General features: G+C 39.4%; 4 protein-coding genes across 4 annotated transcripts; 2 read left to right on the top strand and 2 right to left on the bottom strand.

Annotated features, from left to right (window-relative positions):
* Nucleotides 1-379: 379 nt before the first annotated feature.
* On the bottom strand, nucleotides 380-4680 carry rexo4 (REX4 homolog, 3'-5' exonuclease). Its single transcript, XM_079493651.1, has 8 exons — nucleotides 4165-4680; nucleotides 3726-4051; nucleotides 3225-3377; nucleotides 2595-2788; nucleotides 2194-2282; nucleotides 2033-2107; nucleotides 1854-1928; nucleotides 380-1458 (listed from the first exon to the last, which is right to left on the bottom strand). Exons 1-8 carry the CDS (start codon nucleotides 4378-4380, stop codon nucleotides 1318-1320), a joined length of 1269 nt encoding a protein of 422 aa, XP_079349777.1. The 5' UTR covers nucleotides 4381-4680; the 3' UTR covers nucleotides 380-1317.
* Nucleotides 4681-4908: 228 nt separating this feature from the next.
* On the top strand, nucleotides 4909-6962 carry pigp (phosphatidylinositol glycan anchor biosynthesis, class P). The gene is made up of 5 exons (XM_079493662.1): nucleotides 4909-5098; nucleotides 5267-5351; nucleotides 5522-5594; nucleotides 6101-6219; nucleotides 6522-6962. Exons 2-5 carry the CDS (start codon nucleotides 5267-5269, stop codon nucleotides 6635-6637), a joined length of 393 nt encoding a protein of 130 aa, XP_079349788.1. The 5' UTR covers nucleotides 4909-5098; the 3' UTR covers nucleotides 6638-6962.
* A 521-nt stretch (nucleotides 6963-7483) lies between these two features.
* LOC306915960 (putative nuclease HARBI1) lies at nucleotides 7484-11816 on the top strand. The gene is made up of 2 exons (XM_079493654.1): nucleotides 7484-8376; nucleotides 10334-11816. The coding sequence occupies exons 1-2, from the start codon at nucleotides 7608-7610 to the stop codon at nucleotides 10612-10614; spliced, it is 1050 nt and encodes a 349-aa protein (XP_079349780.1). The 5' UTR covers nucleotides 7484-7607; the 3' UTR covers nucleotides 10615-11816.
* On the bottom strand, nucleotides 10826-24192 carry LOC306915028 (receptor-type tyrosine-protein phosphatase H-like; the record flags this gene model as incomplete). Its single annotated transcript, XM_079492274.1, has 18 exons — nucleotides 10826-12126; nucleotides 12778-12913; nucleotides 13264-13424; nucleotides 13649-13771; nucleotides 17414-17548; nucleotides 18412-18488; nucleotides 18715-18805; nucleotides 18980-19061; nucleotides 19185-19235; nucleotides 19350-19443; nucleotides 19621-19905; nucleotides 20012-20248; nucleotides 20427-20690; nucleotides 20870-21124; nucleotides 21785-22042; nucleotides 22647-22922; nucleotides 23268-23540; nucleotides 23886-24192. The coding sequence occupies 18 exons, from the start codon at nucleotides 24190-24192 to the stop codon at nucleotides 11977-11979; spliced, it is 3255 nt and encodes a 1084-aa protein (XP_079348400.1). The 3' UTR covers nucleotides 10826-11976.
* Nucleotides 24193-24758: the final 566 nt, after the last annotated feature.

The following is a 24758-nucleotide window of genomic DNA, read 5'->3' as shown; positions in this document are numbered from 1 at the left end:
GTGATAACCAAGGAAGCTTAGAGAAGGAATGGACATGGTCACGTGACTGGGCTGCATAACTACTTTTGTGAATTTAATAGTTTTATGACATTAATAATGCTAAATGTTTGTAACCGTTTTAGAAAAGTAAGCCACGTGAGGTCCCAGCCTACCGGGTATTTTATAATGGCTGGCAGGGTAGGAGACCCTCCGCTATCACGTCGGGTCTCACTACGCCGCTCAGCCATTATAAAATACCCGGTAACCTGACACCTCTCGCTTTAACAATCTGTGTAGTGATGTGAATTTGGTTTGTTTTTGTCTTCGATATGTAATCTGGAGATTGGACAATCAAGCACTGATGTTTCTAGAATTGCTTTCATCTTAACTCTTTATGCAAAATTGTTCCGTTTCCATACCTTGAAAAATAAATTGTTGATTTCTCTTACATTTTTATTCATGAATCATGATAGTTTCCAGAAGTCAGCACCTGCTCCAAACCAAAAGGATTGAGATACAAAACCATGGTGTGGGAGACAATTCTTCAACGTACAATATATAAAATATACCTGAAACACAGCTCAAAACTAAATTGTCATGGGCTAATTAATCTTTAATAAGATTGCTGGTCCATGTGTACAAGTTTGGCCTAATTTGACCACAGCATACCATTTTAAAACAGATCTTAAACTAGTCTGGGTATCCTGCATTTTCAGTAAATTACTTTACTGGCAGGCATTTCCATTTTCCAAACGATTTTAATTTCTGATTGTGTTGTCTTAGTGAGTGTAAAGCTCTTTATGGCCTTTTAAAACAAAGTTTATTATTATTACATCCTCACCAAGGACAACTGCATATGCTGACAGTGTGCATATCATGGCTTTGCCTACTGCAAACAAACTCATCATCTTGGGTCCTTGACCCCTTGGTCCAGTAGCAACATCTCTCTTCTTGCAGACTGGTTCCCTTTTAAAGAACCATACCAGTGTTACTACATAAGGCCACATTGACCCCAAATTGCTTTCGTTTTTAGAGATTGTGTTTGGTTTGTTTTCAATAAATTTTACAGAATGTACTTGAACATTTCTGTCAGTGTTATCTCACTGTATTGTTTAAAGCTAAAAATGTCAGTTTGAAATGCAGCGAATGTGTAAGGAACTCTTTTTTGAATTACCAATACCTAAAAACCTTAGAGACGCATACTGATTTTCAACACCGTTTCAAAATCAAGGGCAGTGAATGACAGTTTAAATATAGTGTGAGATCTACTACACTGATACACTTGGGTTAGAAGTCAAAATTAGACTGGTATGGTCCTTCCAGGGCCAGGTGAGATGGTTAAACGTGTTCACCAGGGACTGGGGCTTCCTTTTTATGTTCTTTGTATGATTCTCTTTTCCTATATTTATCTCTTATGTCTGCTTCCCACCTTTTCTTCACAATTGTGTACAGCCTCATGGTGGCCTGGGCATCTTGGACCTAGAAATCAATGGAATAGATAGAGTAATGACATCACAGTTTGAAGTAAGTTCACATACCACAATGTGATGTGGTGCATTGCTCTCAGTCACAATAGAAGAAAAATAGCAGATGAGAGAAAAATATGTATAAATCAATTAAAGATTATAGGGTAGTTATATTAATATGCAGTTCATTACATTCCAATTCATGCAGTGATGTTCATCGTAACTGTAGTACAGAAAGACAATGGTTAGCGTTAGCCTCAAAGATCATTTTACATGAGACTTCTCATGAGAAAGCTGAGCAAATAATGAATAATAATTCAATATAAAGGCTGTATGGGTGGCCAATATCACAATTAATTTGGAAAAGTATAGGAATGTCAAAGAGGACTGTTTTTGAGGTTAACTTACGGATGAATGTTCCCCCTTTTGGACATCCACATTAAGTATTTTCTTGCTGAGGAGTTTCAGCGAGGGTCGACTACTCTAAAAGAGAGAAAAACAAAACATCCCATTACTCAGTCAGAACAAATCATCTCAGGAGCCGAAACACAAAATCCTCTGCAGCAAGTAGGGTAATATTTCAGTACCTTCACTTCCTTCTTAAAAGGCTTATATTTCTGGGTGTCTCTAATGTTCTTTTTGGGGTGATCCAAGAGTAAAATCTGAAAGAGAATTTAGAGTTGGTTCATCACTGCTAAAAACAACAACTGAAGCTGGTCTGGTCACGGCCATTAGGCAGCAGGCTAACCTTTATGTCATTGTGTACAGCATGGCCCACCAGAACTCTACCCTTCAGGATATCAGCAACCTCCTTCTGGACAGTAAGCACTTCCTCCCCTACAGCACAGAATGACATGGAAGACGCATGTATACCAACTCAGAACATAGTGTATTAGGAAAGAAATCACACTTGTGTGAGTGAGGGGTGAGCTTATCATCATACATAACATTCCATGCTCAGCCAATCAGCTGAGTACATTCCGTGCTAAACGGACAGACACACATACGCACAATAAGCTGTGCATAGGAGCTTAAAAATATGAAGCAATATTGACCTAAAAGGAAAACGTGACCACAGAGTGACAAAAAGGTCTTGGCATTTGTGTCAAGTGAATTTCAGAAGCACAAATATGAACGTTGTCAAATTACCATTTACTATGTCCTCTGGTCGGATGCCACTGAACGGCGTCCTGTAGTCTATGACTTCCTCTGTGGGCTTGACGTATTTGTCGTAGATGCACTTCCCGAACTGGTTGACGAGGGACACGCGTGCCACTATGCTGTCCTCTCCATCAGGCCCCACTCCCACCATCTCACAGTCCATGGCCACTGCTCTTGTGATGCTGATGGTTGCCATAGTAGACAACAGAAGATAAAAAAGTGCCTTGATCACTACCGTTTTGTTATCCCAATGCCTTGTATGTGTGAGGAGCTTAGATGGTAAGGGCCTCGTATTAATCCTAATGTATCTGCTCTTGTGATTTATCTCTTAAAAGATACATTTTTAAATCTCACAAAGTCTCTATGTGGTTAAATAAGGGTTAATTTATGAATAAAAAAGGCTATTGTCTTCTGTTTCAGGGGCAAGACAATAATAGACAGTTAGTACTGGTAGTACTAGTAATAGCAGTTACTACTGATACAAAAAAGTAAATCCCTTTGTATTTTTAGTTTTTCCGCTTTCAATATTAGTGTTTCTAAAGAATACAGCACAGTAGAACATCACATGCCCATGGCATAGTATTATTTTAATGTAGCTGACAGTGTGCTGTAACTCACCCCTCGAATGCTCTTTCTTTGACCAGGGCACTTTCTGTGTCCTTGGAGGAGGACTTCTGAATGCCTTTCTTCTTCCTCATAATGTCTGCCGCCTCTGCTCCAAACGCCTCCTCGACGTCATCAGGGTCAACGTCGTCAAACCAAAGGTCCGCTCTACGGCACAGCGGAAAAGAGTGCGTCAGTGACAGAAGCTGCCGGAAATGTTTCTTAGCTTCACAGTTAGCTCAACAGTTCATTTATATTGTGCTGCACGGTAATAAAAAAGTTATTTCGTTGAAAATAACTGCTTTCCAAGAATGATGCAGGACAAGTTGTAGCAGTTAGTTTTGCCATATTATTTATTATTGTGAGCTTGTAGATCTGCTATTTTTGCTGAATGTTCATACATAAATTTTGGCTCACATCTTTTGAGATGCCGGTCAGGGATGTTGGGGTTCATGAAATGTGACATGTTATTGCAGCTTTATAGCAAAATATATGAATTTAGAGCTGTATACTTACTCTGTGGGCTTCTTCTCTTCCGGTGCAACTTTCTTTTTCTTGGTTGTGTGATCCGAAAATGTTTTTCCACCCTCCTGTTTCCTTTTGATGGCTTTAGATTGCGGTTGATTTGAGGCAGCTGGACCATTGACATTCACTTGTGAGTCCTCTGGCACGAGTTTGTTAGGAATAGATGCATTTTCCCCTGTTTTTATAGTCTTTGATTGTGTGTGAGTGGTGTGGTTCTTAGAGGTATCTTTTGGGGGGTTTGTCAGTGGCCCTGCTGTTTTTAAAGCAGGACTCTGCTTCATGGGCTCCTTCTTCTCTGGTGGATTGTCCTTAAGCAGCTGCAGGAAATAGGAAATAACATTCAGAACAAGTACAGTAAATGATTGAAATAATACTGTTATGGTGGTGAAACAACCAAAGATTAAAATATGACAGCTGTCCAAACCCTTACCCCTAACAACTGCTTCCAGTTGGCAGAGAACTCCTGGGCATCCTTGGGAGGTATGTTAGGCTTCCCTGGGTCCTTGGGGGGTGGCTTATTCTTTTTAGCGTAGTGTTTATTTTGCATCCAGGATCGCTTTCTCTCCTTGGCGTTGCCTTTCTTTCCAGATTGCCCTGCTTTAGCTGTGGCAGCAGAGGCTGATTTGTTTGGCTTTACATTTGACATGATCGTCTCTGAGGTTTGTTTTTGTATCTTTTTGGTTCTAGAGTAACGTTGCACACCGCTTGCATGCAGACTTGCTAACTTGTAACTATAGCTACCTCCACGTTTCAAGCCACGCAAAACTAGTCACTCAGTTCTGTCACACTTTATTTTTCTTAGACTCTAAAATCTACTCAATTCCGATAACAATAACTGAGTTATTTTTTCCCAACATGTTGTCGAAGTTACTGTAGTACTCTATTAGTCTACTTACTTACTTGCTGCTGAGTGCTGAAACAAGCGTGCCATGCTGTGTTGTGTACTTCCGTGGTGTGTGTTACATCAAGACGTGCTCGTCGGAATCATTTGTAGTAACATGCGATAACAAATACTAGTATTTATTCTCACGTACACAGCAAGTCAACAATTACCCATGTTTAAAATTATTGAATTACTTATTTTATATACATCCTATATACATAGTAGACATAAATAGGCAACCGTATTTATTAGCATAATATGGAACTGCCATTGTGACCAACGTACGTTGCATTACGAGCATAATATCGCATTGGACCAGTGGGAGGGTCTTTGACATAGATGTTATTTCCTTATTTTAAACTCTGGTTAGATCCTTGGTTGGTCGTTTTTCAGAAATGTAAACCGTTTAGTAAAGCTAGCTATATATCTATTAACTTGGATCTTGGATAAATATCTTGGAATATATTGAGAAGAGTTGAGGGTGAGTAGCTGTTTGGCAAGGGCCAAATGAGAGCTTTTCTTTGTTTTTGTCCCTCTGGTGTCTGACATTTTGTTTTAAAATGCAAATGTTGGTCATGGCCCATGGGTGGTATCCTGGCTGACTTGGAAGTATTAAAATTGTGTTATTCAGTCTTTATTGTTGTTTCAGATGATGGTGGCGAATTCTCCCTCTCCCCTACCCGAGAGGGCCATCTATGGCTTTGTTCTGTATCTTGGTTCCCAGTTTGGTTTCTGTAAGTCAGTCATGTATTTTTCTATAAAAGGTACTGACAAATATGTTGTAGCTTGCTTTAATCCATCTGTGTTCTTGTGAACTTTCATTATTTACAATAGATCAGCCACACCTATGTTCAGTTACATTCAATATATATAAATTAATAAACATGTCACTCTTACTCTGCAGTTGTGTATTGTCTATGGGCGTACATTCCAGATGAGTGGCTTCATTCAGTAGGGCTTACATACTGGCCTCAAAAGTAAGTATGGCTATGGGAATTGGGAAATACCGGTATGTGACTTCGCTTTAAAACAAATTGATAAAATATTGTATTACTATATGGAAAGTGCCTCATCACATGCTGCAATGTGATTTATTTGTATGTTTATGATTCAGCTTTATTTTGTATTTAATAGGAACTACGTGGACATCTTTTGTATTATATGTTATAGGTACTTTGAGGTGTATCAAATTCATGGTCTGTTCTGTAATTTGTCATCTACGATGCCGCATTGAAGTGTAATTTTATTTCTGCCTCTTGGCTAGTTCCCACTTGAAAAAGAGATCTTAATCCATGTGTTCCATTTTCAGTAACCATTAAAACTGAGAAAGCATCTATGTAATTTTAGAATTTTCATTGAATATTTTTGAACTTTTTTGAAGAATCTTGAAAGTGTGAGAACTACTGATTCAGAAGAATTTGTAGAATCAGCCTCAAGTCTTTAATGGGTTATGGTGATACATCTTGATTTGCATGTTGTGTAGATACTGGGCCCTTGCTGTTCCAATCTACTTGCTGGTTGCATTAACCGTGGCTGTGGTGCTGTTGTTTGGGATCAACATGTGCAATACTGCTCCACTCGACTCAGTGGACAACATCACAGGTTAGTTATGCCTGTGAATCATAATGAGCATTATTGTCATCATATTTCATATCGGGTTTTTTTAGTACAGGCATTTGCATTTTTTCAGGTAGTGGGAGGAGGAAAGGAATGGCGATTATAAGGAACAGCAAGCAAACAAACAGTCAAGCAATCAAATGTTCTGAGACATACATATGGCATAATTATAGTAGCAGTTGTGTACATGAGGTTAAAAATAGAACAAGATTGTGGGCAGGAGTTTCTTGCGTTCTAATATTTCCCTCCCAGCCTAAACTCTTGTATTTGTCTCTGGATCATGACAGATACCTATGCCAAAGCACAGAGGATGGATGACTGCCAGAAAGGGGGGATACCCAGGCTAAAGGATGTTGACATCAGTGAAGTCAACAAAATGTTTTACTTGTCTCCAAAGTTATAGTCTCGTGTAGCCAGACAACTATTCGGAAATTGCAAGAGGCAACAGTCTGGTAACGCAAGACTACCAAAGTCATAACTTAGCTGACCAATGTATTGGTCGGCTAATATTGAGCTATCACAGATATAGTTCTATTTGTGTTTTATTTATTTATAGCCTAGTTATTTATAATCATGAAATTCTCCATGAAGTTTACTGTTTCAGTGCACTGATGTCCTTTGACAATAACGTTTATTGCTCTTGTAAATTATTTTTGCCTCCATTACATGTTATCTTTATCACAAGTGCTTTTTGAAGGACCACTATAAAAAAGGAAATCAAAGTTGAATTTGTTGAATTGCTCATGGGTTACATTATTTCCAGCTGAAAAAGTTGAATGACATTTGTCTTATAAAAGATGTTCGCCAGTAGGCCTAAATCAGACAAATGTAGGCTTCATGACTGTGTGTACCAGAGTTAGCCTGGCTAATAAGCCAGACTAATATCACAAACCAGGCTATACCAGAGTGTGCATCCAATGAATGAATAAAGTATATGGTTGGTTCTATGCTGTATGCTTATATTATTTAATCTGATTAAATTGGTCTGTCATTCAACCAAATAGTGATTATGGCAATGATGGGAAATGTAAAAAAAAAAATAAAAAAAATCAATACACCTTGGTTGGACTTGATTATATTTACACAATACATGATAGGCATAGGCTCAACAAATGTGGCTACTTTTGAAAACATGTAACAAAAGAAGCGTTATTTAGTTATATATCACATTTAATCCTTGCCTGTACCAATCGTAAAAAAAACATTCCAATCAATCAAAACTTAAATTAAAGCTGCTAAATTTAACAGAGTAGAAGTGCATCCGCCCGCCGTACAGCGGTGTCGCCAACAAATAACTGATCTACAAGCTAACAAAGCTCAGCTGGTCGGCTTGTAGATTAGTTATTTTCGTGGCAATCACTTCCGTTGAACACATGTACTTCCGGTGTCTTCCTCTTTCCTCACTACTTTTTTACGATAGACGGAACAACAACAGAACAATGGCCTTTTTTAATCCCACCATTTGGCTGATGGTTCAGAATGAACTAATGGAGAGCAGCGGTGTTGTGGATGATGGTGACTCGACATCGGAGGTCAGCTTCGATGACTTCGACGACGAGGCTTTATTCCAGACGTTTCACCTCAACAGAGCCTGCATCTCGTTCATCGCTGACAACATTCGTGGCCGCACGCAGCGGGAGATCCAAATGACCAAACCCGGGGTGTCCGCGGACGGCATGATCATGATCACGCTCAACTACTACGCACATGGCGTTTTGTCGCTCGCAATTCAAGAAAAAACCGGCACGAAACGGGTCGATTGCGCCGATGTCATCCGCATCGTGTCTGAAGTCATTTCGGGGATGGCCGATCACTTTATCGCGTTCCCTTTCGGTGGCGAAGACCGAGCCAACGTTGCGTCCGAAATGGAGCGATTCTGTGGGATACCGAAGGTGCTGGGCGTCCTGGAGTGTGCGCAATTCAAGGTCAAAACATCGGACACGGCAGCCCTGCAAGTTTTTCAGAACAACTTCGGTCACTCAACAGTCGCAATCCAAATGATATGCGACTGCGATGGAAACCTACTGAGCGTGGAAGAGAACTGCCGTGCGGGAAGTACCCCACCACAAGACATCTGGGATTCATCTCTTAGGAAAATTGAATTGGAGGGAGACGTGGATGGAGATTTATACCGGGTTATTGGTAAATTAACACGCACATGATAGGCTACATCACAGCTTTCCAACATTGCAGCTGTAGGGCAATCTGCAAAGTGTTTGTTTTCATGAGCTACTTTCTGTGAAGAAATTCTGTGCAGGTGAAGTGTTGGAGTTTGAAAGAGCTTGTAGTCACTGACTGAACGGCCTTGACTAGCCCGTCTCCGGACCCCCCGGGTTGAGCTCCTTTGGACCCCTACCCCGTAGGGTCCGGTATCTCCGGCTTCAAGCGACATGGGATGCAATCTGACTTTCCCTGATTTACCCCTGTGCTGCGCTGTCGGTGTGACGCTGACATATTCCAAAAGCAGCATATGAACGCTATAGGAGACAACGAACCCTCTCACCCCCCGCGAACGGCTCAGAAGCCGTTAAGTATTTTTAATGTTTGTACGACCGTTTTGGCAGCTCTGAAATTCTCTCTTGACTTCCTTATTGACATCCCATTGTCCCGCCTCCAGCGCCAACGCGCAGATAGCCAGTTCCGGCGCTGGAGGCAGGACAATGGGATGTCAATAAGGAAGAATTTCAGAGCTGCCAAAACGGTCGTACAAACATTAAAAATACTTAACGGCTTCTGAGCCGTTCGTGGGGGGGGTGAGAGGGTTCGTTGTCTCCTATAGCGTTCATATGCTGCTTTTGGAATATGTCAGCGTCACACCGACAGCGCAGCACAGGGGTAAATCAGGGAAAGTCAGATTGCATCCCATGTCGCTTGAAGCCGGAGATACCGGACCCTACGGGGTAGGGGTCCAAAGGAGCTCAACCCGGGGGGTCCGGAGACGGGCTAGGCCTTGACTTGCATACCACCTGATTTGATTTGCACATAATGCAGAAGGCAGCAGCACGAGCCGTTAATAAAAACGAGTGCGTCCAAATCCCAACACAAAAAGAATCACACCTGTGAAGTGAGCGGTGGAACTATACTGTAATGGAATTGCTATGCAATCGTGCATTTCCCGTCAGTGTGTGTGTTGGTTGACCCCTCGGGGTGAGAGAGCATGTGACATCAGGGATGGATCACGTGACATCAGGGATGGAGATCCCTGATGATATTGGCCAGCAACTCTACATCTGACCTCAAACCCTTAGATCTCCATATATGGAGCTGACCCCCCCCCCCCATTCCAAAGCGCCAGCGCTCGCCCAGCAGTCTGCTGTCACCCAGGCAGATATGTTGATCTGACCCCCCATTCCAAAGTGCCAGCGTTCGCCCAGCAGTCTGCTGTCACCCAGGCAGATGCATGCACTCGCCCTCAGGCGTCTTACTGTACTGAACTCCTGTACAGACAAACACAGAGACACTCATGCTGAAAAAGACTGGTGTTACACTAAAAACTCAGCTTCCCATCATGAACCTGTGCACAGTGTGAAGCTCAACAACGCCACTTTCTCACCTGTTGGTACTCTAAACATAGAGACAGACAGACACACAAAGCTACATGTTGGAGACATGTTGTGCCCATCGCTCAAAAATATCACACCACTGAATTTATTAGCAGAAACTCCAGAAAGTAGCTCATAACATGTCTACGGTGGATTTTTATGTAACAACCGCTTTGCAGATTGAAAATTCGATTTGGATCAATGAGCTGTCAATGGAGGGTATTGCAACTCTAGATTCACCCCATTATTAAAAAAATCTAGTGTTGTAAATTGCGGCTATCCTCACTGTAGTGTGAGATAGGCCTAGTCCAGTCCAGCCCTAGTCAAAGCCACACAAACAATTTTACTTTGCTCATTGGACAGAACTGAGCTCGCATGATTTAGGATGGAGGTTGTCTAGTTGCATAACGCAGAAATACAACATTCATTTTTATTGCTTTGTTATGTCAAGTGCAAAGAATAGTTAACATTATCCACAGCACTAAACTGTCTGATTCAATAACCCTGCTTTGCTTTCCACAGAGTATTATTAACTCCTTCCTCTTTATCTTTTAAAGCTGGGAAGGACTATGCCTTGAGTAAACACGTCCTGCCTCCTGTTGTACAACCCTTAAATGAAGATGACAAGTCCTTCAACGTTGCTCATGCCAAACTTCACAGTGTCATGCAGAAGACTCTGTATTCCTTGAAGAGGCGTTTTGGGTGCCTTTTGAAGCTGGGCTTTGCCAAAGAAAGTGCTTTGGACAAAAAGGTTTTGGTCATCAAGGCATGTTGTGTCTTGCACAATATTGCTAAGAAGTTCTCTGTTCCTGCCCCGCCTTCGGACCGACGAAACTGAGGTTGTCTCAAAAGGGTCATTGAACTGGATTTCGGTAAATTACTGGGTTATTGAATGAATGAACTTTAGTAACAGGATTCCAAGGCTGCATGCATACTGACTTGACATCAGCAACATAGCTAACCTGGATGGCTCAGGCTCACTATGTTATAGTCTTAAGTCTATAGAATACTGTGTAAAGTATTTTAATATTATGTAGACCAAACAATACTTATATCAATCAATGCTTTATTTCAGACCCAGGGAGATCCATATCACAGAAGAGTAAAATACATAGAAAACAGTACACATCAGAAATCACACAAGTACAGTACAAAAAAATAAAATACAGTTTTTCAATGTCTAGCATGCAGACAAGCCTGCCAGTGCTTCCACAATTTGGAAGAGAATCTATACAAGCTGTATACAGGGTTAGTCACAGCAGTAATGATGTCATTTTCTGACTCAGTTGCTCTGCACATACATTTATACATATAAATATATGTACATACATATATATATATATATATATATATATATATATATATATATATATATATACAATTTATACCTTGTATTCTCTGAATTTTCTTGGGAGTTGAACTTCCGGTGCCTAGGTTTGTAAATTGTAGCGAAATATTGGGACTATTTAGTCTTCAGGCAGTTCATCAACTACAGTACTGAACTCGGGATTTTAAAACACAATCAGTCTATGCCGTATGCACCCTCAAAGGTTGTTTCAGAGTGGCCATCAACACTGAGGCTTTGGAATAGAAGCCATCAAGTTCATTGATCATGTATCAGAGATACAGAGAGCCGTTTTTCCACTGTGTAGGTTTTTATGGTGTGGCTTTGCAGGAGGCTAGCTGTCAGAGGGTTTGTGTGTAAATAGCCTTGGGAACCAATGGCATTGGTCCTGCCATGGTGTGCCGGTGTGTGCACGGAGATAATCTTGCAAAGTGCTGGACAGATCAGCACTAACCTTTGTATGAACACTCACTGCCAGTAGGCCACAGAGGTATGCTAAACTGAAATGTATCAAGAGATGGAATGTTTCATCTCCTTTGCAGGTTTTGTGGGGGGAAAAGTTTGTCCAAAAATGTTTTTTGTTTTTTCATACAATTATTTATTCTCATGTAATTTACATTTTATTGTAAATAAAGGAAAAAGGCAATAGTCCCCCCCCCCCCCCCCCTAAAAAAAAGTGCCATGATTTCCCTGAGTATACGCTCACAAAATATTATAGAATACTTAAAATTCAAATTATATTAGAATGATACTTACAAAAGCAATAGTAACAATAGTTTATACAGATGTGAATTACATTATAGTTAACTTGATACAGTGGTACCATATCTGAATGTAGAGTTTATTACTTAATGATCAAACATTTGTCTTGGTCGATTGATGAAACTCTTTAAGTGCTGTTGCATTTTCATATATCATCTCTGCGTTCTCATATAGGGGTTCTTCAGGTGTTGACTTTGACTCCAGGAAATTCAAGATGCATTGGTGCAGGAATGTATACTGAGACTGAAAGGAAGAATAGACCCGAGTTACTAGAAATCTTGTATAAGCTTCACCTGGGCATCAAGTGTATACATAGCTCATGGTATATGTGAATATATATTTAGAACCAATAACTTAATATTGCTTGTAGATTAAGAATTGAAAAGCAGGTGTATATATTTTATTTCTTATATGGATGAATTGACAAATCATGATTGACCATTTAAACTAGTTTTATATGTCATACAATGGTGGTGTACAAAGTCAAAATAGCTGATCTACAAGCTCACAAGGCCACAGTGCGATGCACTGTTAACTTGTATATCTGCTATTTTCAATTAAATAATTAATTAATCGTAATAGAGGGAAAAGTTTGAAATAATTGTGATTAAGTCATTTCGCACAGCTCTGTTAACCACTTGAACTCCAGCGTCCTTTTTTAACAGGGATTGTGCAAAATCAACATTTCACACAGCAATGTAAATGAGCCAGAGAGAATTGCAAAAAAGCTAATTTGCATTTATAGTCCCTGAGCATGTTAAAATTGGTGATCTATAACTATCGAGACAACTATTAACACAATCTTGGGGCACAGACACTTTTCGGCGACGGTAAGCGTGTTCTGTCATTTTCAAGGTTTTACTAAGCAAGGGTCTTTAGTGGTTAAAGTCTTACCTCTGTCTGCACCATGAGTGGCCGACTCAGTCTCATCTTGTGAACAAAGGAAGCTACACCCACTTTCCCCTCCTGCTCTAGCTGCTGGAGTAGCACATCCAGGGCAATAATGGTACCGGTCCTCCCCACTCCAGCACTGACAGAGAGACAGAATGATTTGTATTTGTTTAGCCAGAGCTTGGAGCAGTTTACCAGGGTGGACTTCTTCCACTCCTGACATGACACAAGATTATTTACTAGATTTTGCGAATATTGGGGTGGGCTGGACTGAAAATGTATAACATATTTAGCATTACGAGAATGCCAAATTATACATTGGTACTGTTTCACATTTGCATTTCCAGCATTTAAAATTCACTCACTCACTCATTGCACCACTCACTTCACACAGATTGTTATACATATAGGCTCCTTGTCCTGGTCTTCTTGGAAAATGATGGCTATGCCCTCAACAGGAATATCAGTGTTGTAGTCAATGTAGTGTACCTGCAGTGAACCACGGTTGGTGCCCTGGCCCCCTCGCTCTCTATGTGCTGCCTGACCAGCCCCCTGAACTGGATTAGAGCTTCTGTTCCCTCTGGGACTCCATGGTCTGGCCAGGCTGTGAAGTGGAATTGTTTCACTGTGCGTTCCTCTGAGGTTTCCATCTGTGATGAAGAATCCCACACACACATTCACAAGTTCCTGTTTAATGCTACCACAGCAATAACGGCAGTATCCGATACCAGCAGAATAAAGTGTTGAAACAAATCCAAACATTTTGACTATGACAGTAGATGTTTGCAACTTTCATTCATTCTGTCTGTAACAATAGCATATTTTTGTGTCATAATGTCACCATCTGCTCAATAGTGTTTGAGATGTCTCTTACATGTTTCACTCCAAATTCTCTGATTGTCCAGTTGGTTCCCCTGTGCTCAGAATTGATGGTGACAATTAAGTCTCCGTATCGGCAAGGAGTGGAATCCAGTGGCCAGTACTGATCACATTTGACCTGGGAGATGGAAATGTTGGAAACAGAATAAAATAGAAACTTTATTAGTGTGGTTGCCCAAAGGGCAACCAGACTATTGCAATTGTAACACTTTCTTTATTCCACTAGAGTAACCTTTTTTTTGATACACTACTCCTCCCACAGTTTTGGCAGCACGCACTTGAGCCATATCTCAAATTGACCGGCTTCATCGGGAAGGATGTGCTTGTATTTTTTGAAGAGAAATGTTGTATAGTTTAATTGATATTAATTTATTAGTGAATTAAATTTCCCCATTGACATGAATGGGAAAATGCGATTTTCGCATTTTCTCACATTCAAGTATTTTTTCCTATTAGTGGGAGGGGCCTATGTAAGCGACTGCGGCAACCACACTTTGCACTTTTTCAGTTTATATTCATATTTGAATAGAAAAGAGAGGTCGCACACAATGCATCGCATCGCGACGCATTGTGAGCTTGTAGAGCAGCTATTTTCAAATGGAATACAGTCCAAGTAAAGTACAGTAAAGTACAAATACCTCAAAATTGTACTTAAGTACAGTATTTGAGTAAATGTACTTAAAGTAAAGTTACTTTCCACCACTGGGTTAACGGCAGGAGGATGAGTTAACAAAACGTCAACAAAGAGAGAAGTATATGACCAAGCTGTCCGTCTGACAAAAAAAGATTACGAAAGAAAGGAGAGAGAAGTATGACTAAGACACAGAAGTGGTCAATGTTATCCTCAACTTCATATTGACATCTGTTGTCCAGATCATATCTCACACCAGGGCTGCAGGGCTGAATCATTCAGGCCGCGGTAGTCAAGTCATACACCCAGCCAGGCCACCCTATCCCCACACGCATGTACGTTTGGATTACAACAGAGCCATAGAGTATAGACAGAGTTGCGACATTGAGGGGGCAGAAAACAGCCCGGTCACGTGGTTCATGTACTCGCGCGAGCCCTATCGACTACAATAGATTCTGTAAACTTCCGGTGTCCCTATTCGCCAATAGAAGTCTATGTAGAAGAGGACTGGCCCCATGAAGTGAACGGAGTTGTCGTAACTCTGTCTACTCTATGGGACAAAATTTCATATCTCTGTATTTATGCCAAATATTGCGATATCGATACGATATACGATATTACCGTTAAAATTTCATATTCTGCATTTTAAGTGTTGCAACACTTATACATACACGTGTGGGGATTGAAAAACCATAAAACCTGGGTGATCTACTGTATGCTATCAAATTGTATGTTATACTTTAGCTATTGAAAAATAGCAGATCTACAAGCTCATAGCGCGGCACTGAGTGCCGCGCTACGAGCTTGTAGGTCTGCTATTTTTGAAAAATCGAGAAAATGTGGTGCAAATCTTTGAATATATATTCTGTCAGAGTCGTTTTTAACTCAATCTTTGCTTCATGGGGGATCCCTGGAACAACATATTTTCAGATGGGGTCGGCGGCCAATTACATATATTTTTGGGGTCCTTGACATGAAAAACTTTAAGAACGACTGACATAGAAACATAGGCTTTTCAGAAAACTGTCAGGATTTAGAAGACATTTGCAGAAACGTCTTCAGGTCTAAATGGGTTAAGAGCGTACCGGACCGCATCTCCATGATATGATCTACTGCACCATGGATATGTCAACATGAAGTCGAAATGAGTCATAGTTCTCTCTTTTTGTATCTTTTTGTCATCAGTTTCCTCCTTTAAGTGAAAGAAAAGTAGTGTCAAAATATCTTTTGTATATTCGGTTTCAAAACAGGCCGTATGTGGGTACACTATAGTAGCTTTTCGTGCTGGGGCCCTTTACTTTAGAATCATATGATAGACTGACTGATCAGCTGGTTATGTTCTTTCACCACTTTATTATTTGTATATGTAACAATACATAACATTATATGAGAGCCGCTATAATTAAGATTTCCAGGGTGAATGCCTCTGACTTAATTGGCCTAATTTTCTACAGTGCCACCCTGCTCTTTGGGCCCTGCAGGGCTTGTGCCCAGAATTTCCCATTCAGGAATCCAGCTCTGACGCATCCCCAAAGCTAGTTAGTGCAACCAGACTATTGTAATTGTAACACTTTATTATTATTATTATTATTATTAGTGTGGTTGCCCAAAGGGCAACCAGACTATTGTAATTGTAACACTGTATTAGTGTGGTTGCCTATGGGCCCTTACCTTTTCTTTTCATTCATTAGTGTGGGCAACCAGACTATTGTAATTGTAACACTTTATTTATTATTAGTGTGGTTGCCAGACTATTGTAATTGTAACACTTTATTTTTACTAGAGTAAGACTTTTTTTGAAACGCTACTCCTCCCACAGTTTTGACTGTACGCACTTGAGGCATATGTCAAATCGACGACTTCATCGGGAATGGTGTGCTTGCTCATTGCTAAGAGAAATGTTGTATAGTTTAATTGATATTAATTAATTAGTAAATTAATTTTCCCCATTCACTTAAGATGGGAAGATCTAAAAGTCCAACTCAAGTATTTTTGAGTTGGACTATGTAAGCGACTGCGGCAACCACACTTTGCAATTTTTTAAAATTGCGACCTTTCTAGTTGTCCACTGTGGCTTCACTTGTAGGATTCAAAAAGCACGATGGACAATATTGAATATGAATATAACATAATGCTGACACTGTTGTTCAGCACTGTTCATTTCTGGTGGGTGAACAAACAGAAAATTATGATTTCATCATCTAATTAACATGTTTAGTATATATTCATTTGCAGATTTAGAATTATGCGTTCACACCACGTAACATAATTAAGTTGTTTTTGAAATTATTAGGAATATTATAACAAGTGACATCAATGTGTGGAATAAAATGTGACCAAGCAGCTATGAACTAAGCTATAAACTGATTTAAAAGTCAAAATCTGGGTACCAACACTATAACGAACCAAGGAACATAACGATGGTATGGCATGTTTAGCCAATGCTGTAGCCTAGTTTTGTTCAGGCGGTATACCATAATTATTCCCTGTGCGACATGCGCACATATAGGCTATACGTGGCACGTGGATGGATGAAACAGACGGTATATGCTTTTTTTCAAACTTCGGCACAGCATACTATGTATATAGCGTATAAAGGTACAACACACCGCTGTGTTTAGCCCATTGACTGTAGTGTACAACTGATGGTATACTTGACATTACTCGCGAATTTCCCAAAGCTATAGTTGTTTTTCCATTTTATTTTCAATGAAGCCATTAGATTCAATTCATTTCTATGTATGAAAATCAGCTTGGCTTGACTGAGATAGGTAATCCAGCCTACAACATTTCAGTGAGCTGTTATTTTTGTAATAAACTTTTACTGTATGTCCTATCTGAGATCTGAATCCCAGCTGCATGACAGACTACATTTCTACCACTGAACGAGTGTTCAGGGGAGATAATTGCAAATTAACTTCAGTTACTTTTCACCCAGTGTCCTACCAACACTGGGTGAAAAAAAAGCCAACCAGAAAGTCTTGATTATTTTAAAAATGTAAAACATTCCATGTCAGCTAATACAACATGAGCACCGATTATTTTCAATGGATTATTGAGTTTTTAATCTTTACTTTCTTGATATAAATGTGACAATATAGGACTATCTGACATTCCTTGAAAACTCACCCGTCCCCCCTCAGTGCAGTTGGTTACCATGACCACGCCCTTCACGCTTTGCTCCCATATCATCCTCCAGAATTCATTGACTGTGGAGGGTAGAGGACCCTGAGCAGCAATGTACTGTCTGGTACTGCCATAACCCTAAGAACAAAACACATCAATGTACTGTCTGGTACTGCCATAACCCTAAGAACAACAAACATCAATGTACTGTCTGGTACTGCCATAACCCTAAGAACAAAACACATCAATGTACTGTCTGGTACTGCCATAACCCTAAGAACAAAACACATCAATGTACTGTCTGGTACTGCCATAACCCTAAGAACAAAAAACATCAATGTACTGTCTGGTACTGCCATAACCCTAAGAACAAAAAACATCAATGTACTGTCTGGTACTGCCATAACCCTAAGAACAAAAAACATCAATGTACTTTCTGGTACTGCCATAACCCTAAGAACAAAAAACATCTAAAGTCATATGCACATATTATTGCTGTCGGGCAGAAATCTTGTAAACTGTTACTTTTCAGAAAAGGAAAAAGGAAAAGAAACTGCTCCAATGGAAGTAGTTATTTATGATTTTGTCACAAGCTCTAAAAACTCACATTTATGTTCATAAACACTGAAAATTGCAGATCCTATAAGCTGACAACGTAATGTGATACAATGCATTGCAAGCTTGTAGATTGGTTATTTTCCCTTACAATAAAGTTTCTGCCCGACAGCAACGATAATATCTAGAATGCGAGCATATACTATTATTGGTAATTTACTGACAACGGCAGTTGAACTAATTAGCCACATTCACACAGTGGTCATTATGATCTTTCATCTCTGGATGGAAAACCCTATCTTACTGGCAAACTGGTCGATAGTAAATACAAATAGACATTAATTTAGCTCTCTTACAGATAAACTGGAAATAAGATCATGGGACAATGCACTTTTAGAGAGTTTAAGGTTAAGCGAACAGATCAGATGTCAAGTTCCACCACCTACTGGCATATAACAAGCATTGACGTAGTCAGAGGTCTCATCATGTTGCATTGTAGATAACTTCACCCGAGACCAGTCATCTAGAATGAGAAACCAATAGTTTGGTTTAATCAAAGTCCAGCATTGCATTGTGGGACAAATGAAGAACCAGGCTAAGTAGGGTGTGTGTAGTCAAATGGCATAATACACTATTTGGTTACATAGTAGTAGGAAGTCACTTTTAAAACCAGACAAAAACATTATAAGCCTTCATATAGCTGCAGTGCTGATAGAATGATGTAGCAAGCATTCATGTGACCGACTTACATGGCAGCACATTGGTGAAGCGATTCTTTGACTTGTTCTCTGGGAGATCTGCTGTTTTCTGTGTCTGCTCCGTTCCCACTGGAATGAACCTCTGCATGAAAATAATAATTGAAATATATATTTAGCAATTAGCATTTAAATCTACAATCAACATACAAAAGACAGATCAACTGTACACCCAACAGCAAAATGTACACATGGAAGAAATACAGTAAGCAAACAGAGTCACCTGGCTGTATTATATTACCAGCGTCCAGAACAGTACCTCGTATTCCTCGCTGAATGCTCTGTCTTCATCCCTACTCATTTCATAGAAGTAATCCGGAAACTTCTCCACAGGAATATCACTGGAAAAACAATGGATGGATCATTTTTTGTGAATTTGTATCCCTGACTTACATAGGCCTTTCCCTGCTTTTGTGTTTTCCACCACACTGAAAGCGTTGATTCTCATGCATACATATACATACTTGAATTTTACACTAGATCGTTTGGAACTGCCCATGTATGATGATTCCTTCCTGCGGAGGGAGAAGGAAACAATATGAATGAACCATTTATGTATTCTCTCAGAGTATATTTGAGGTGTTTTTATTTTTATTATTATTAACTATGAACTATGAACTATTATTAACCTGAAAATATCTGGTTTCCGGCGCCAAATGAAGACAGCCAAACAAACCAGGAGACAGAATAGCAGCACGGCCATCACAGATCCTGCTATGACCCCTACAAGAAATGAATCTTGGTTTAGGGGTGCTCTGCGTTGAGATTTGCATAAAATACTAAGTTGATGTACTATATTCATCTAATTTCAGAAATTATAAAAGATAAAGTGAGGGTGTGATTTTAGTCTAAACTGATGACAGAAAATAATGTAATGCAATAGGTCTGTCTGTCACGCACCTCCTTTATAAGTGGAGCAAGTCGTCTCCGCGACTTTACTCTGCAACTTCCGCAAGATCCCAGACTCTGTGAACTGCACTGCAAACACTGCAGACACTTTGTAGGTCTTGGCAGGTTGTAACCTAGTAATAGTTGCTGTGAGCTCGTTGTTCTCTCCCACAGTGTAATGATCTCCGGTCACATTCACCTCCACTTGGGTCCACCGCCCTTCCGGCACATCCCAGCTCAGAAAAATAGCATAAGCAGCAGCCCCTTGGTCACAGTGTACTTGAATATCTGGGGGAACTGAACAAAACAAGTCGACTGTCCTTAATAGGCTCATGTCAGTACTAACTTCTAAAACAGCGTATAATGTGGACAAATTAATTTGATATTTTAGAGTTAGACTCACTTATGGTTATGCTGTGTTCACACTGTAGATATGATTCTGAAAGTCCCTCCACTTTGTACCACAGAGCCACCTCATAGGTAGAGCCAGGGTACAAGCCAGTAAAGGACACATTGCTACCTCCTGGACTCAGATGCGTTCCTGATCCATTAGTGGCGTTTCCATATGAGAATACACCCTCAATCGTTGCTTTGATTGATGAGTTGTCAGAAATCCAATGTGATGCGGTACAGTCTATGACTATGAAGAGTGGTAAATAAATAAAAACATTTGTACGTGTAATAAGACTTGAACTGATGACCATCTACTGTGAACATGACATGAGACATTCAGAGTAATCCTTTCACGCCTAAACAAAACGCTAGTCGCAACATAATCAATATCCTATATTATATACAAATAATTATGAGTACTATACCTGTGACTGTGACATCTTCAAAGCCACTGCTGTTGACATCTTTGAACACAGTGTAGAGAGTGTAATTATATTCTGTTCCAGGCTTGAGATGCTTGACTGTGTATGTCAGCTCACCACTGGTCACAACTGAGCTCTGATTGGGTATGAGTATACTGCTCCCATTAATCTCTAGTATGTAAGTGGTGTTTTCATGGACCTTATTCCACTGCAGGGTCACATTGGTCAAAAAGCGTTTTGTGGAGACACGAGGCACATTTGAGGGAGCTGGTAGGAGAATAAGGAAAGTCTGAAGTCATTAACTGAACTAAAGTAATCGCAAGCTTTCAATTCACTTTCATAGTACATGGCCACGGAACATGTCTTCAAATAGGGGTTCAGTTCATGGCCAATTACATATCGCTTTGGGTTCCTTGACAAGAAAATGAGAACCACATCTTACTTACCTGTGACTGCTGAGATGGTTTGCCCAGTGCTGTTAACATTGTTCAGCACAGTGACGACAGTGAAATTATATTCATTTGTAGCATGTAGAGGTGACACAGTGTATGTAAATGGTTCACTTTCATCTTCTGCAGTGAGGTATGTCTCACTTCCATTAAAGTCAAGTACATAGTCGCTCTTGTTCACTTTTCTCCACTGTAGAGTGATACTGGTCTCATTTTGCCCAACTGCTTTGAATTGATCTACCATGCGTGGAGCTATAGAAGTAAAAAGGGAAATTAGGAAAAGGGTAGTATTATATTGTATTGCACACATGGCCATTAGTCTGAGGTCTGTATTTAGAAATTATTTTATATATATATATATATATATATATATATATATATATATATATATATATATATATATATATATATATATATATATATATAGAGAGAGAGAGAGAGAGAGAGAGAGAGAGAGAGAGAGAGAGAGAGAGAGAGAGAGAGAGAGAGAGAGAGATAGTATCCCTAATCATAGAATACAAAGTGATAATAGTCCTACCATAATAAGCTGAAGTAGCTTACATGTAAATTTCCCTAATAAAGCAAGTAATACTTTAGACCTGATGGATGGACAGGTTCAGCATACTGTGCATTTTGAAATGGTGTACAGTATTTCATCACATGAAAATCTGTCCATTAAAGTGTGTCAGAGGCACACACTAAAAGTTTAATTCAAGGCCAATTCATATAATAAAATGTCTGTGTATATCGATCCAATTACTGTCAGAATATAGAGCTTTAACTTTCTACTTTCAATCTTAACCATAAAATATCACTTACAGCACCTTTAAAACTAATTATTACTAATAGTAATAATACTCACTGTGATACTAGAAATCGTGGAATATATAACTACTTAATAAGATATCTTACCAGTGGCTGCACTAATGTTTTCTCCACTGCTGTTGACGTCTTCAAACACAGTCAAGAGAGTGAAGTTATACAGAGTTCCAATCATGAGTGACGAGACAGGGAGTTTCACACTTTCACTTCCGCCTGATGCGTTGACAACTGTTTCATTTCCATTGAACTTAAGTACATAATTACTGATGTTGTTCACTTTGCTCCACTGCAGCGTTATGCTGGTCTCGTTTTGGTCAACTGCTTTGAAATACAGTGCATTGCAAGGAGCTGGAATGGAAACAGATGGTTAGTCAGTCTATTAAGATATTTGTATTATAAGCAGCAAAATACAAATACAAATACATTATGATAAGACAATAAACAGTTAGGTTAGTCATATGTCACATGATTTATGACCCATAAATACATACCGGTAGGACTACATTAAATCTAAGAAAGTAAGGAAACATACAAAAAACCCAACCACTGGATATTGCACTTACAGATTTATTGATTAGATTACAAATTCATATTTCAAAACTTTAACCACATTAGTGTCCATATTTCGTTTCATTATAAAGTCTTTAAAAAAGTTAATATAACTACAAGCTTACAACACATAGTTTGTATACGACAAAGTATATAGGGCTTAACTTTACTTACAACAGAGTCCCCCCGGCATATTATTATTAGACCCCCTCGTTTCCTCCTTTTATACTAAATATCTTTGCTGAAAATAGCCAATCTAGATTGGGTTTTTTATGTTCGTGGGACAGACACTAGGGTCTTCTAGGGTTCATGCTTTTTCTTTAGATATCAATTCTTGTCGATGAAACACACGTCTCAATTATTTGTAGCCTATAACAGAAGTAAAGGAACCAGAGTCACTTACCAGTTACAGCTCTAAGGGGGTATCCAGTGCTGGTGGTATAACTGAACAGGGTGAGGAGGATGAAGTTATAAACAGTCCCGTTAGTGAGATTTAAGACCACATGATCAAATGATGTTTGTCCCGCTGATCCATTGACTTCTTCCTCAGTGGGGTTGATGTTACCACTTTCATTGTATTGTATCTTGTATGTTAGAATGTTCTTCACCGTGCTCCATTGCAGAGTTATACTGGTCTCATTTTGCCGTAACACCGTCACGTTATGTACATTTTCAGGAGCTGGTGTGGAGAAATTGTCACCATTAGAAGACATGCTGTTATTGTACAAATTATGTTTATTTTTAGATTATAGTACAAAGAGTATCAACTGCACAGTCAGCCCAATAGTTAAATTGACACTAGATACAAATATAGTTAATATTAAATAAAGCTGTTTTCTGGTGTGGGGTCCAGGGACCTTGAGTGGGTTCCAAAAGGACCCTTACAGGTCTGTAACACTGAGAGTGTGCAAATGGAACCAAATGGACACGCTCAGAGTTATGGTGGTCCTTGTAATTAAAAAGTCTGAGAACCACTGTTCTAACTACATACATAGTAAGATATGGTAATTAGATGCTCCCCTACCTGTAACAGCTGTAAAGTCAAATCCAGAGCTGCTGACATTACCAGACACAGTGAAGAGGGTGAAGTTATATGTAGTCCCACTAGTGAGATTTAAGACCACATGTTCAACTGTTTGTCCCGCTGATCCATTGACTTCTTCCTCAGTGGGGTTGATGTTACCACTTTCATTGTATTGTATCTTGTATGTTAGAATGTTATCCACCTTGCTCCATTGCAGAGTTATACTGGTCTCATTTTGCCATAACACCGTCACGTGATGTACATTTTCAGGAGCTGGTGTGGAGAAATTGTCACCATTAGAAGACATGCTGTTATTGTACAAATTATGTTTATTTTTAGATTATAGTACAAAGAGTATCAACTGCACAGTCAGCCCAATAGTTAAATTGACACTAGATACAAATATAGTTAATATTAAATAAAGCTGTTTTCTGGTGTGGGGTCCAGGGACCTTGAGTGGGTTCCAAAAGGACCCTTACAGGTCTGTAACACTGAGAGTGTGCAAATGGAACCAAATGGACACGCTCAGAGTTATGGTGGTCCTTGTAATTAAAAAGTCTGAGAACCACTGTTCTAACTACATACATAGTAAGATATGGTAATTAGATGCTCCCCTACCTGTAACAGCTGTAAAGTCAAATCCAGAGCTGCTGACATTACCAGACACAGTGAAGAGGGTGAAGTTATATGTAGTCCCACTAGTGAGATTTAAGACCACATGTTCAACTGTTTGTCCCGCTGATCCATTGACTTCTTCCTCAGTGGGGTTGATGTTACCACTTTCATTGTATTGTATCTTGTATGTTAGAATGTTATCCACCTTGCTCCATTGCAGAGTTATACTGGTCTCATTTTGCCATAACACCGTCACGTGATGTACATTTTCAGGAGCTGGTGTGGAGAAATTGTCACCATTAGAAGACATGCTGTTATTGTACAAATTATGTTTATTTTTAGATTATAGTACAAAGAGTATCAACTGCACAGTCAGCCCAATAGTTAAATTTACACTAGATGCAAATATAGTTAATATTAAATAAAGCTGTTTTCTGGTGTGGGGTCCAGGGACCCTCAGCGTGCCTTGAGTGGGTTCCAAAAGGACCCTTACAGGTCTGTAACACTGAGAGTGTGCAAATGGAACCACTTTCAATGTATTGTATCCTGTATGTTAGAATGTTATCCACCGTACTCCATTTCAGAGTTATGTTGTTCTCAGTTTGCTATCTACATTATGAGGAGCTGACAAAGAGATAAGGGATTTTTTCTTTTTTAAGTCATCGTTATACAGTAGGCTAGGATATTTTAATTTGATGTTTGAAGCAAAAGAAAGAAAGAAAAATATGCAATTATAAAATGACAGGCAGGAATTATAAATGTCAGTGTTTATGTGATTTTTTTCAATTGTATGTTTTTGCCGAATTCATTGCAATGCTTTAAACAAACTTTACTTATATTTCTCATATTAAGATGGGAACTAATAAAAAGCAATCT

Source organism: Electrona antarctica, assembly GCF_951216825.1.
Source record: "Electrona antarctica genome assembly, chromosome: 22".
NCBI classification, from domain to species: Eukaryota; Metazoa; Chordata; class Actinopteri; order Myctophiformes; family Myctophidae; genus Electrona; species Electrona antarctica.
The sequence above is the reverse complement of the archived record's forward strand: the minus strand, read 5'-3'. Positions and strand labels throughout refer to the sequence as shown.